Source organism: Oncorhynchus masou, chromosome 6 (assembly GCF_036934945.1).
Source record: "Oncorhynchus masou masou isolate Uvic2021 chromosome 6, UVic_Omas_1.1, whole genome shotgun sequence".
Classification (NCBI taxonomy): Eukaryota; Metazoa; Chordata; class Actinopteri; order Salmoniformes; family Salmonidae; genus Oncorhynchus; species Oncorhynchus masou.
This window is the reverse complement of record NC_088217.1, coordinates 77,946,650-77,962,032: the sequence shown is the minus strand read 5'-3', so window position 1 is coordinate 77,962,032 and position 15,383 is coordinate 77,946,650. Positions and strand designations below refer to the sequence as shown.

Here is a 15,383-nt window from a genome sequence, read left to right as displayed (position 1 = left end):
TTCATTGTTAAAACCTGTTGTTTTTTCTCCCCTTGTCCCGGCAGACAGACCTCCCCCTCCGCCTCGTGTCATTGGAGGCCAGCCGGCTTATACCGTCCATCGGATACTGGATTCCCGCCGGGTGCAGCGGTCCTGGCAGTATCTGGTGGACTGGGAAGGCTACGGTCCCGAGGAGCGCTCCTGGGTTCCTGCCAAAGACATCCTGGATCCTGACCTCATTTGTCAGCTCAGGGCCCTCCACCCTGAGAGAGCTGGTAGGAACGTCAGGAGCCGTTCCTAGGGGGGGGATTCTGTCAGGATTTGGCCAGGGTTGTTCCGGGTTTTGGTCACTAGATGCCCCCATTGTGCTTTTTGACCTTATGTTTTTTCCCTTGTTCCCCATTATTATTTGCACCTGTACCTCGTTTTTCCCCTGATTGTATTTAAACCCTTAGTTTCCCTCAGTTCTGTGCTCTGTGTTTGTATGTTAGCACCCAGCCCTAGTGTTCTGTGTTTTCCTGTCGATTCCGGTGGATGCTCTTGTGGAATTCTGTTTTTGTTTTTGAGTGTCTCTTGAGGCTTTTTTGTGCTATTCCTACCACCTTTTGGATTTTCCATTTTTGTATTTAAGGACTTCTCCTTTTTACTTTATTAAATACACCGTCTTAAGTACTGCTGTGTCTGCCTCATCTTCTGGGTTCTGCTGACTATTCGTGGCTCAGTTGGTTAAGTGACTGTTTCTCACTCCGGAGACCCAGGTTCGCAACCGGGTCCTGACACTCTCTGTCCTCTCTCCACCCCCCTCTCTCTCTATTCAATTTCAATTAAATTCAATTCAAGGGCTTTAGTGGCATGGGAAACGTGCTAACATTGCCAAAGCAAGTGATGTCGATAATATATAAAGTGAAAAACAATAAAAATTAACAGTAAACATTACACATACAGAAGTTTCAAAACAATAAAGACCTTACAAATGTCATATTATATATATACAGTGTTTTAACAATGTACAAATGGTTAAAGGACACAAGATAAAATAAATAAGCATAAATATGGGTTGTATTTACAATGGTATTTGTTCTTCACTGGTTGCCCTTTTCTCGTGGCAACAGGTCACAAATCTTGCTGCTGTGATGGCACACTGGAATTTCACCCAGTAGATATGAAAGTATCTCTATCTCTCTGTCCTCTCTCCCCCTCTATCTCTCTATCTCTCTGTCCTCTCTCCCCCTCTATCTCTCTATCGCTCTGTCCTCTCTCCCCCTCTCTCTCTATCTCGCTGTCCTTTCTCCCCCTCACTCTCTCTATCCTCTCCCCCTCTCTCTCTCTATCTCTCTGTCCTCTCTCCCCCTCTATCTCTCTATGTATCTGTCCTCTCTCCCATCTCAATTCAATTCAATTCAAGGGCTTTATTGGCATGGGAAACATGTGTTAACATTGCCAAAGCAAGTGAGGTAGATAATATACAAAAGTGAAATAAACAATAAAAATTCACAGTAAACATTACATACACAGAAGTTTCAAAGCAATAAAGACATTACAAATGTCATATTATATATATATATACAGTGTTTTAACAATGTACAAATGGTTAAAGGACACAAGATAAAATAAATAAGCATAAATATGGGTTGTATTTACATTGGTGTTTGTTCTTCACTGGTTGCCCTTTTCTCGTGGCAACAGGTCACAAATCTTGCTGCTGTGATGGCACACTGTGGAATTTCACCCAGTCTCTCTCTCTGTCCTCTCTCCCCCTCTATCTCTCTATCTCTTTGTCCCCTCTCCCCCTCTATCTCTCTATCGCTCTGTCCCCTCTCCCCCTCTATCTCTCTATATCTTTGTCCTCTCTCCCCCTCTCTCTCTATCTCTCTGTCCTCCCTCTCTCTCTCTCACTCTGTCCTTCTTGCTCTCTCTCTCTCTCTTCAGTTAATTTGGCAGCTGTCTATTGAAGGGCTGTATGGTCGATGTCACTAAGATAACAACCCCCTGTTTGATCTGCTCCTCTCCTCCTCTCTCCTTTCCTCTCCTCCTCTCTCCTTCCTCTCCGTCTCCTCTTTCACCCCACTCCATAATGTGGGTAGAAGTGTTGTAGTAGAATGTTGTTGTTCTAAACAGAAAGAAGGCCGATCAACAGCGTGTAGCTTCACACACTTTGGTGAGAAAATGCAAAGACCATTTATGCTTCTTTCAGAATCCAAGGCCTGTCATGTTATTAGTCTGTGACTTAAATGTCAGTGGATACTGCTGTTGGTGGTTGGGACCTTTACAACTCTGTTGGTCAGTGTGATCAGACAGACAGACAGACAAACAGACAGACAAACAGACAGACAGACAGACAGACAGACAGACAGACAGACAGACAGACAGACAGACAGACAGAGTATATGTAATCTGGCTAGGTTTCCAACAAACTCCCGAAGTGTTTGTAGGTTTAACTCTGAAAAAGCCCTGCTTCCTTTCCTCATTTCCTCCCTCACTCCATCTATCCCTCTCTCCCTCAGGCATTGGCGGTTAATTACCTTTCCTACCGGAAGTCTAACTTCCAGTACTTTGTAATAGACACTGGCCCTGTTAGACAGAACACTGGCTCTATCTATCTATGTAAAGCTGTCAGACAGAACACTGGCTCTATCTATCTATGTAAAGCTGTCAGACAGAACACTGGCTCTATCAATGTAAAGCTGTCAGACAGAACACTGGCTCTAAAGCTGTCAGACAGAACACTGGCTCTATCAATATAAAACTGTCAGACAGAACACTGGCTCTATCTATCTATGTAAAGCTGTCAGACAGAACACTGGCTCTATCTATGTAACGCTGTCAGACAGAACACTGGCTCTATCTATGTAAAGCTGTCAGACAGAACACTGGCTCTATCTATCTATGTAAAGCTGTCAGACAGAACACTGGCTTTTTCAATGTAAAGCTGTCAGACAGAACACTGGCTCTATCTATCTATGTAAAGCTGTCAGACAGAACACTGGCTCTATCTATGTAAAGCTGTCAGACAGAACACTGGCTCTATCAATGTAAAGCTGTCAGACAGAACACTGGCTCTATCTATCTATGTAAAGCTGTCAGACAGAACACTGGCTCTATCTATCTATGTAAAGCTGTCAGACAGAACACTGGCTCTATCTATCTATGTAAAGCTGTCAGACAGAACACTGGCTCTATCTATCTATGTAAAGCTGTCAGACAGAACACTGGCTCTATCTATCTATGTAAAGCTGTCAGACAGAACACTGGCTCTACAGTGCCTTGCGAAAGTATTCGTCCTCCTTGAACTTTGCGACCTTTTGCCACATTTCAGGCTTCAAACATAAAGATATAAAACTGTATTTGTTTGTGAAGAATCAACAACAAGTGGGACACAATCATGAAGTGGAATGACATTTATTGGATATTTCAAACTTTTTTAACAAATCAAAAACTGAAAAATTGGGCGTGCAAAATTATTCAGCCCCCTTAAGTTAATACTTTGTAGCGCCACCTTTTGCTGCGATTACAGCTGTAAGTCGCTTGGGGTATGTCTCTATCAGTTTTGCACATCGAGAGACTGACATTTTTTCCCATTCCTCCTTGCAAAACAGCTCGAGCTCAGTGAGGTTGGATGGAGAGCATTTGTGAACAGCAGTTTTCAGTTCTTTCCACAGATTCTCGATTGGATTCAGGTCTGGACTTTGACTTGGCCATTCTAACACCTGGATATGTTTATTTTTGAACCATTCCATTGTAGATTTTGCTTTATGTTTTGGATCATTGTCTTGTTGGAAGACAAATCTCCGTCCCAGTCTCAGGTCTTTTGCAGACTCCATCAGGTTTTCTTCCAGAATGGTCCTGTATTTGGCTCCATCCATCTTCCCATCAATTTTAACCATCTTCCCTGTCCCTGCTGAAGAAAAGCAGGCCCAAACCATGATGCTGCCACCACCATGTTTGACAGTGGGTATGGTGTGTTCAAGGTGATGAGCTGTGTTGCTTTTACGCCAAACATAACGTTTTGCATTGTTGCCAAAAAGTTCAATTTTGGTTTCATCTGACCAGAGCACCTTCTTCCACAATTTTGGTGTGTCTCCCAGGTGGCTTGTGGCAAACTTTAAACAACACTTTTTATGGATATCTTTAAGAAATGGCTTTCTTCTTGCCACTCTTCCATAAAGGCCAGATTTGTGCAATATAAGATTGTTGTCCTATGGACAGAGTCTCCCACCTCAGCTGTAGATCTCTGCAGTTCATCCAGAGTGATCATGGGCCTCTTGGCTGCATCTCTGATCAGTCTTCTCCTTGTATGAGCTGAAAGTCTAGAGGGACGGCCAGGTCTTGGTAGATTTGCAGTGGTCTGATACTCCTTCCATTTCAACATTATCGCTTGCACAGTGCTCCTTGGGATGTTTAAAGCTTGGGAAATCTTTTTGTATCCAAATCCGGCTTTAAACTTCTTCACAACAGTATCTCGGACCTGCCTGGTGTGTTCCTTGTTCTTCATGATGCTCTCTGTGCTTTTAACGGACCTCTGAGACTATCACAGTGCAGGTGCATTTATACGGAGACTTGATTACACACAGGTGGATTGTATTTATCATCATTAGTCATTTAGGTCAACATTGGATCATTCAGAGATCCTCACTGAACTTCTGGAGAGAGTTTGCTGCACTGAAAGTAAAGGGGCTGAATAATTTTGCACGCCCAATTTTTCAGTTTTTGATTTGTTAAAAAAGTTTGAAATATCCAATAAATGTCGTTCCACTTCATGATTGTGTCCCACTTGTTGTTGATTCTTCACAAAAAAAATCAGATCTTTATGTTTGAAGCCTGAAATGTGGCAAAAGGTCGCAAAGTTCAAGGGGGCCGAATACTTTCGCAAGGCACTGTATCTATCTATGTAAAGCTGTCAGACAGAACACTGGCTCTATCTATGTAAAGCTGTCAGACAGAACACTGGCTCTATCTATCTATGTAAAGCTGTCAGACAGAACAATGGCTCTATCTATCTATGTAAAGCTGTCAGACAGAACACTGGCTCTATCTATCTATGTAAAGCTGTCAAATAGAACAATGGCTCTATCTATCTATGTAAAGCTATCATATAGAACACTGGCTCTATCTATGTAAAGCTGTCAGACAGAACACTGGCTCTAGCTATATAAAGCTGTAAGACAGAACACTGGCTCTATCTATATAAAGCTGTAAGACAGAACACTGGCTCTATCTATAAAAAGCTGTCAGACAGAACACTGGCTCTATCTATGTATAGATGTCAGACAGAACACTATACCTGTCTTTGTAATGGTGTCAATAAAGCTTTGTATAGCTGTATAAAGCTAATCTTGCCACAGTCCCAAGCCTTAAGTCTATCTACAATCTGTCCAGGTCTGTCTGTTTATTCTCAGGCTTGGCATGGATTATAAATGGGACAGGTCCTCTCAGACTCCATTCTATCATCTGGTGCCAATGGCTGGAGGAGGGGAGAGAGATGTGTGTGTGTGTATATGTGTGTGTGTGTGTGTGTGTGTGTGTGTGTGTGTGTGTGTGTGTGTGTGTGGTTGTACAATATATCTACCTGGCCAGGTACTGTCCAGACGAGGGCACTTCCTCTTTGTTAGGTTTATCGTAACAGTTGACCAGGTTCTGGATCAGAGCCAGGTCTGGCCTCACCTCACTGGCCGACGTCACCGCCTGACCAATCAACCGCAGCGCGTCTCGGATGTAGAAGGTGATGGGCTTACGACCCACCTAGACACACACACACACTTTTAAATGGGTTTTCAAAGGTCAAATAAAACCAACACCAAATAAACAATCAGCCAATCAATGAATCACCCAATCAATCAACCAAACAATTCAATGAATTAATAAATCAACCAATTAATAATCACCTCTCCATAAGCCAATAGGCCGAGGGGCCCACCCAGCGAGAGGAGAGAGTCAGGTGACAGAGGGTTACCCATAATCCACTGCAGTGTGGGGAGTGAGGGAGCGAGACGCTGGGCGCAACGGAGGACAGAAGAGAGACATTCTGGGTCGGAACCAAGGATGACCACGGAGGAGAGAGGAGAGGCGGAGCGAAGAAGACGACGGGAGAGGAGAGACAAGACCTCAGCTTCCCTCTTGTCTTCTCTGGTCTCATCATTTGTTTCTTCACCTCTCTCAGCCCCTCTTTCCTCCTCCCCTCTCTCCTCCCTCCTCTCCTCCTTCCCTCTCTCCTCCCTCCTCTCCTCCCTCCTCTCCTCCTTCCCTCTCTCCTCCCTCCTCTCCTCCCTCCTCTCCTCCTTTCCTCTCTCCTCCCTCCTCTCATCCCCTCCTATATGTGTAAGGTTGATGATATCCAGTAGATTCCAGCTTGTTCCTTTCTGTGTCTCTAGATGTTTCAATAGTCCCTCCCCCCTCTCCTCCCATCCAGGACACACCACAGCAACTCCCCCTCCACCCCCTTCCTGACCCCTACCTCCCCCCTCTCTTCTCCCTTCACCCTGTGTCTCCCCCTCTACCCCCTGGAGAACAGAGAGCAGAAGGTTGGCCAGGCGAGAGGGTGGAACACGAACTGACATTTGGAGATGGAACTGGTTCTAGGGGAGAGAGAGAGAGAACAGAATGTTACTAGAACCAAACCATTCTGCAATACTTTCATAGTGTGATGTTCATAAATATTGAATGTTGTTGAATGGAGTGAAAGGCCCCTGAGTGAGCTACCTGTGCTCCCTTCTTCCAGACTCTACTTTCCAACCATGTCTTGTTGCTTTACGCCTACAGGCAAAGTCAAGGGTATGTTGCATATGTATACAGTATCTATGGGTTCAGTAAGGAACACATACACACACCTTATGAATATAGACAGAGCGAGGAAATCTGCTAGAAATCTTCAGAGACACAACTGAATTAATACAGTATTTATACATATACTCATGGTGGGTGTACAGGTGTGTGTGTGTGTGTGTGTGTGTGTGTGTGTGTGTGTGTGTGTGTGTGTGTGTGTGTGTGTGTGTGTGTGTGTGTGTGTGTGTGTGTGTGTGTGTGTGTGTGTGTGTGTGTGTGTGTGTGTGTGTGTGTGTGTGTGTGTGCGTGAGATAACATAGTGTTTGAACTCAGCGGAGGCGTGAGGGTTGTACGAAAAAGTTGGTAGCTCGGTGTGGGGAGGAACAGTGTGTGAAAAATAGAAAGAGAGATGAAAGGATGGGGGGATGGGAAAGTGGAGGAATGGGAGGGTGGAGGGATCGAGGGATGGGAGGGTCGAGGGATGGGAGGGTGGAGGGATGGAGGGATGGGAGGGTGGAGGGATCGAGGGATGGGAGGGATGGAGGGATGGAGGGTGGAGGGATGGAGGGATGGAAGGATGGAGGGGTGGCACGGTGGAGGGATGGAGGGTGGAGGGATGGAGGGTGGAGGGATGGAGGGATGGAAGGATGGAGGGATGGGAGGGTGGAGGGATGGAGGGGTGGCATTGTGGAGGGATGGAGGGGTGGCAGGGTGGAAGGATGGAGGGTGGAAGGATGGAGGGATGGGAGGGTGGAGAGATCGAGGGATGGGAGGGTGGAGAGATCGAGGGATGGGAGGGTAGAGGGATCGAGGGATGGGAGGGTGGAGAGATCGAGGGATGGGAGGGTGGAGAGATCGAGGGATGGGAGGGTGGAGGGATCGAGGGATGGGAGGGTGGAGGGATCGAGGGATGGGAGGGATGGAGGGATGGCAGGGTGGAGGGATGGAGGGGTGGCAGGGTGGAAGGATGGAGGGTGGAAGGATGGAGGGATGGGAGGGTGGAGAGATGGAGGGATGGAGGGGGTTCCATTCTGTAAGGTACAGTACCTGTGACTGCTATATAGCTCCATTGGGAAGGGAACACTGCCGCTACCAAGCTAAATAATCCAGTATAGTTTAATACAGAGTGTGATGGCTAACCAACCAGTGTTGTTGTGTAATTTTGCTAAACAGTTCATGTTTATTTACTCTTCATTTCATCACGTCTCCAGGCGTTTAATACAATATTCTGGATTTAAGATGAATTACATTTAATCACACACACGTGTAAATGGTGTTTATCTCAGTATAACACCATGCTAGCCCACACAGACCTGCCGATGAGAACAGAGATACACACTACTGGGCTTATAGCCAATCACACAACTTTAAAATGACTCAATCTTATTTCACACGTACACACACTTAAAATGTCCAAATATTATTTCACATTATCTCACACACTCGCAATGAAAATGTCCAAATCTAATTTCACAGTTAATATTGATGGGTGGTGTTGTGTTTATTAGATTTCTGCTAGTAAAAAATGACATTTAAATACAGGAAAATTACATCCACACAAACACACGCACACGCACACATACAAACACACACACATCCACAAGAACACGCATGCAAGCACACACACACACACACACACACACACACACACACACACACACACACACACACACACACACACACACACACACACACACACACACACACACACACACACACACACACACACACACACACACACACACACAGCTAGGGTAGTGAGACAGGAGTTCCACGCCTGCCACCAGTGAGTTGAGGCAATTAACCATAAACACAGTGATTTTCTATAGTAGGGCGTTAAAGCCTCATAAAAACACCACTGTTGCCTGACAGAACAGCACACTGACACTATAAAATTACAGACTACCGCTGTCTTTCTCTCTCCTTCAGCCTCTCTTTCTATCTGTTGTGTGTGTGTGTGTGTGTGTGTGTGTGTGTGTGTGTGTGTGTGTGTGTGTGTGTGTGTGTGTGTGTGTGTGTGTGTGTGTGTGCGTGTTCCTAACCATTTCATAAGACATTGTTCTCAGCACAGCTGAATTATCATTTGCATGATCAAGAAGCGGAGAACATTAGCTATTAGTTTCCCTCCACAGACTGTGACAGTTGAACAGTGGGAACTTTTATGACAGTAGTGAAGCTTTTATCAGAAAAATACCAGATATGTTCCCTGTGGTGTGGATGGTGTGTGTGTGTGGTGTGAAAATGGTATGAGTGTGTGTGCGCGTGTGTGTATGGTGTTTATGGTGTGTATTGTGTATGGTGTGTGTGTATGGTGTGTATGGTGTGTATGTTGTGTGTGTGTGGTGTGTGATTATGTTGTGTGTATGGTGTGTGTGTGTATGGTGTGTGTGTATGGTGTGTGTGTATGTTGTGTGTGTATGTTGTGTGTGTATGGTGTGTGTGTGTATGTGTGTGTGTGTGTATGTGTGTGTGTGTGTGTGTGTGTGTGTATGGTGTGTATGGTGTGTATGGTGTATGTGTATGGTGTGTGTGTGTGTGTGTATGGTGTGTATTGTGTGTATGGTGTGTGTGTATGGTGTGTATGGTGTGTATGTTGTGTGTGCATGGTGTGTGTGATTATGTTGTGTGTATGGTGTGTGTGTATGGTGTGTGTGTATGGTGTGTGTGTATGGTGTGTAAGGTGTGTGTGTGTAAGGTGTGTGTGTATATGGTGTGTGTATGTGTTTGTATGTTGTGTCTGTATGGTGTGTGTGTGTGTGTGTGTGTGTATGTGTGTGTGTGTGTGTGTGTGTGTGTGTGTGTGTGTGTGTATGTTGTGTGTGTATGGTGTGTGTGATTATGTTGTGTGTGTGTATGTTGTGTGTATATGGTGTGTGTGTATGTGTTTGTATGATGTGTTTGTATGGTGTGTGTGTGTATGGTGTGTATTGTGTGTGTGTGGGCTGTCAATCACATTATCTCACTCGCAATGAAAATGTCCAAATCTAATTTCACAGTTAATATATCCAGCTGTGATTGGGAGTCCCAGAGGGCGGCGCAGCGTGGTCCGGGTTTGGTCCGTCATCGTAAATAAGAATTTGTTCTCAACTGACTTGCCTAGTTAAATAAAGGTTAAATAAAAAATTAAATAATATTGTGTTTATTAGATTTGTACCAGTAAAAAAAAGATATTTAAATATTGGGACATGACATTCACACAGACATGACCACGTTTTAACCAGCACCTTGGGATTTATGATTATTCATCATGAATGTTTTCACCTCATAACATAGCAGATGCTGTTAGTCAACTAGTGAGTCATTGTACAGTCATGTTGATGATGGAAACAGCAGTCAGTCTAGCCATGATAGACTCATGATCAAACAGCAGAGGAAACGCATGAAACAAAACGCATGAAAGCACACGCGCACACACTCACTCACTCACTCACTCACTCACTCACTCACTCACTCACTCACTCACTCACTCACTCACTCACTCACTCACTCACTCACACACACACACACACACACACACACACACACACACACACACACACACACACACACACACACACACACACACACACACACACACACACACACACCATGTGCAATAATATACTGATTGTTGCCAGTGTAATATCATTGCTAGTGTGAGTCATCAGCATGTATCCCCCATAAACTGTGTATATGATTACATAATATATATTGTTACATTACTATAACCACCATCCCTCAGTCAGAGAAGGAGAGAAGAGGTGTACAGATGTCAGATCATAATTTGAGCCATATTGCTACTGCAGGAAAAGAATCCTGCAACAACAGGAAATGTGAATTATTATGTGGATTCTCCTACAACAGGGTGATCAAATCAAGTAGAATACAGAGCTCTACCTCCTTCTCTTCCTCTACCCGCTCACTATACCCTCTCACTATCTCAAGATACTCTCTCTCTCTCACTCTCTCTCTCTCTCTCTCTCCCTCCCTCACTCACTCCCTCTCTCTCTCTCTCTCTCTCTCTCACTCTCTCTCTCTCCCTCTCTCTCTCTCTCTCTCAATTCATTTCAATTCAAGGGGCTTTATTGGCATGGGTAACATGTGTTAACATTGCCAAAGCAAGTAAGGTAGATAATATATAAAGTGAAATAAACAATACAAATTAACAGTAGATATCACACATACAGAAGTTTCAAATCAATAAAGACATTACAAATGTCATATTATATATATATACAGTGTTTTTACAATGTAGAAATGGTAAAGGACACAAGATAAAATAAATAAGCATAGATATGGGTTGTATTTACAATGGTGAGTGTTCTTCACTGGTTGCCCTTTTCTCGTGGCAACAGGTCACAAATCTTGCTGCTCTGATGGCACACTGTGGAATTTCACCCAGTAGATATGGGAGTTTTTCAAAATTGGATTTGTTTTCGAATTCTTTGTGGATCTGTGTAATCTGAGGGAAATATGTCTCTCTAATATGGTCATACATTGGGCAGGAGGTTAGGAAGTGCAGCTCAGTTTCCACCTCATTTTGTGGGCAGTGAGCACATAGCCTGTCTTCTCTTGAGAGCCATGTCTGCCTTCGGCGGCCTTTCTCAATAGCAAGGCTATGCTCGCTGAGTCTGTACATACTCAAAGCTTTCCTTAATTTTGGGTCAGTCACAGTGGTCAGGTATTCTGCCGCTGTGTACTCTCTGTGTAGGGCTAAATAGCATTCTAGTTTGCTCTGTTTTTTTGTTAATTCCTTCCAATCAAGTAATTATCTTTTTGTTTTATCTTTTTGTTTTCTCATGATTTGGTTGGGTCTAATTGTGCTGCTGTCATGGGGCTCTGTAGGGTGTGTTTGTGAACAGAGCCCCAGGACCAGCTTGCTTAGGGGACTCTTCTCCAGGTTCTGTAGGTGATGGCTTTGTTGTGGAAGGTTTGGGAATCACTTCCTTTTAGGTGGTTATAGAATTTAACAGCTCTTTTCTGGATTTTGATAATTAGTGGGTATCGGCCTAATTCTGCTCTGCATGCATTATTTGGTGTTCTACGTTGTACACGGAGGATATTTTTGCAGAATTCTGCGTGCAGAGTCTCAATTTGGTGTTTGTCCCATTTTGTGAAGTCTTGGTTGGTGAGCGGACCCCAGACCTCACAACCATAAAGGGCAATGGGCTCTATGAATGATTCAAGTATTTTTTGCCAAATCCTAATTGGTATGTTGAAATTTATCTCTCTCTCTCTGAAATACCAAACTATAACAGGTACTAAATCAACTCTATGTCTCCAGAATTACACTGAAAGCCTCTTTCCATAAAATCAACTATTGGATTGTAAGGACGTCCGTTATTAATGCTACCCACACTGGGAGTGTGATGTTATTACTACTACCCACACTGGGACTGTGATGTTATTACTGCTACCCACACTGGGAGTGTGATGTTATTACTACTACCCACACTGGGACTGTGATGTTATTACTACTACCCACACTGGGAGGTGATGTTATTGTGATGTTATTACTACTACCCACACTGGGACTGTGATGTTATTACTGCTACCCACACTGGGAGTGTGATGTTATTACTACTACCCACACTGGGACTGTGATGTTATTACTACTACCCACACTGGGAGTGTGATGTTATTACTACTACCCACACTGGGACTGTGATGTTATTACTACTACCCACACTGGGACTGTGATGTTATTACTACTACCCACACTGGGACTGTGATGTTATTACTGCTACCCACACTGGGACTGTGATGTTATTACTGCTACCCACACTGGGACTGTGATGTTATTACTGCTACCCACACTGGGACTGTGATGTTATTACTGCTACCCACACTGGGAGTGTGATGTTATTACTACTACCCACACTGGGACTGTGATGTTATTACTGCTACCCACACTGGGAGTGTGATGTTATTACTACTACCCACACTGGGACTGTGATGTTATTACTGCTATCCCCACTGGGAGTATGATGTTATTACTGCTATCCACACTGGGAGTGTGATGTTATTACTACTACCCCCACTGGGAGTGTGATGTTATTACTACTACCCACACTGGGACTGTGATGTTATTACTGCTATCCACACTGGGAGTGTGATGTTATTACTACTACCCACACTGGGACTGTGATGTTATTACTGCTATCCCCACTGGGAGTGTGATGTTATTACTGCTATCCCCACTGGGAGTGTGTGATGTTATTACTGCTATCCCCACTGGGAGTGTGATGTTATTACTGCTATCCCCACAGGGAGTGTGATGTTATTACTGCTATCCACACTGGGAGTGTGATGTTATTACTACTACCCACACTGGGACTGTGATGTTATTACTGCTATCCCCACTGGGAGTGTGATGTTATTACTGCTATCCCCACTGGGAGTGTGTGATGTTATTACTGCTATCCCCACTGGGAGTGTGATGTTATTACTGCTATCCCCACAGGGAGTGTGATGTTATTACTGCTATCCCCACTGGGAGTGTGATGTTATTACTGCTATCCCCACTGGGAGTGTGATGTTATTACTGCTATCCCCACTGGGAGTGTGATGTTATTACTGCTATCCCCACTGGGAGTGTGTGATGTTATTACTGCTATCCCCACTGGGAGTGTGTGATGTTATTACTGCTATCCCCACTAGGAGTGTGTGATGTTATTACTGCTATCCCCACTAGGAGTGTGATGTTATTACTGCTATCCCCACTAGGAGTGTGATGTTATTACTGCTATCCCCACTGGGAGTGTGTGATGTTATTACTGCTATACCCACTAGGAGTGTGTGATGTTATTACTGCTATCCCCACTGGGAGTGTGATGTTATTACTGCTATCCCCACTGGGAGTGTGATGTTATTACTGCTATCCCCACTGGGAGTGTGATGTTATTACTGCTATCCCCACTGGGAGTGTGATGTTATTACTGCTATCCCCACTGGGAGTGTGTGATGTTATTACTGCTATCCCCACTGGGAGTGTGATGTTATTACTGCTACCCCCACTGGGAGTGTGATGTTATTACTGCTACCCCCACTGGGAGTGTGATGTTATTACTGCTACCCCCACTGGGAGTGTGATGTTATTACTGATATTCCCACTGGGAGTGTGACGTTATTACTGCTATCCCCACTGGGAGTGTGATGTTATTACTGCTATCCCCACTGGGAGTGTGATGTCATTACTTATCCCCACTGGGAGTGTGATGTTATTACTGCTATCCCCACTGGGAGTGTGATGTTATTACTGCTTTCCCCACTGGGAGTGTGATGTTATTACTGCTATCCCCACTGGGAGTGTGATGTCATTACTGCTATCCCCAATAGGAGTGTGATGTTATTACTGCTATCCCCACTGGGAGTGTGATGTTATTACTGCTATCCCCACTGGGAGTGTGATGTCATTACTGCTATCCCCACTGGGAGTGTGATGTTATTACTGCTATCCCCACTGGGAGTGTGATGTCATTACTGCTATCCCCACTAGGAGTGTGTGATGTTATTACTGCTCTCCCCACTGGGAGTGTGATGTTATTACTGCTATCCCCACTGGGAGTGTGATGTTATTACTTTTCCCCACTGGGAGTGTGATGTTATTACTTATCCCCACTGGGAGTGTGATGTTATTACTGCTATCCCCACTGGGAGTGTGATGTTATTACTGCTATCCCCACTGGGAGTGTGATGTTATTACTGCTATCCCCACTGGGAGTGTGATGTTATTACTGCTATCCCCACTGGGAGTGTGATGTTATTACTTTTCCCCACTGGGAGTGTGATGTTATTACTGCTATCCCCACTGGGAGTGTGATGTTATTACTGCTATCCCCACTGGGAGTGTGATGTTATTACTGCTATCCCCACTGGGAGTGTGATGTTATTACTGCTATCCCCACTGGGAGTGTGATGTTATTACTGCTATCCCCACTGGGAGTGTGATGTTATTACTGCTATCCCCACTGGGAGTGTGATGTTATTACTGCTATCCCCACTGGGAGTGTGATGTTATTAATGCTATCCCCACTGGGAGTGTGTGATTTTATTACTGCTATCCCCACTGGGAGTGTGTGATGTTATTACTGCTATCCCCACTGGGAGTGTGTGATGTTATTACTGCTATCCCCACTGGGAGTGTGTGATGTTATTACTGCTATCCCCACTGGGAGTGTGTGATGTTATTACTGCTATCCCCACTAGGAGTGTGTGATGTTATTACTGCTATCCCCACTGGGAGTGTGTGATGTTATTACTGCTATCCCCACTGGGAGTGTGTGATGTTATTACTGCTATCCCCACTGGGAGTGTGTGATGTTATTACTGCTATCCCCACTGGGAGTGTGTGATGTTATTACTGCTATCCACACTGGGAGTGTGTGATGTTATTACTGCTATCCCCACTAGGAGTGTGTGATGTTATTACTGCTATCCCCACTAGGAGTGTGATGTTATTACTGCTATCCCCACTGGGAGTGTGTGATGTTATTACTGCTATCCCCACTAGGAGTGTGTAATGTTATTACTGCTATCCCCACTGGGAGTGTGATGTTATTACTGCTATCCCCACTGGGAGTGTGTGATGTTATTACTGCTATCCCCACTGGGAGTGTGATGTTATTACTGCTATCCCCACTGGGAGTGTGATGTTATTACTGCTA

The 15,383-nt window shown here is 44.5% G+C and overlaps 1 protein-coding gene across 1 annotated transcript in view; it reads right to left on the bottom strand.

Moving 5' to 3' along the window:
- The window catches only part of LOC135541704 (glutamate receptor ionotropic, NMDA 3B-like), an 83,464-nt gene that overhangs the window by 41,068 nt on the left and 27,013 nt on the right, over positions 1 to 15,383 (bottom strand). The window contains 3 exon segments of the mRNA XM_064968016.1: positions 5,546 to 5,718; positions 5,862 to 6,142; positions 6,284 to 6,551. Coding sequence (XP_064824088.1) covers positions 5,546 to 5,718; positions 5,862 to 6,142; positions 6,284 to 6,551 — 722 coding nt within the window.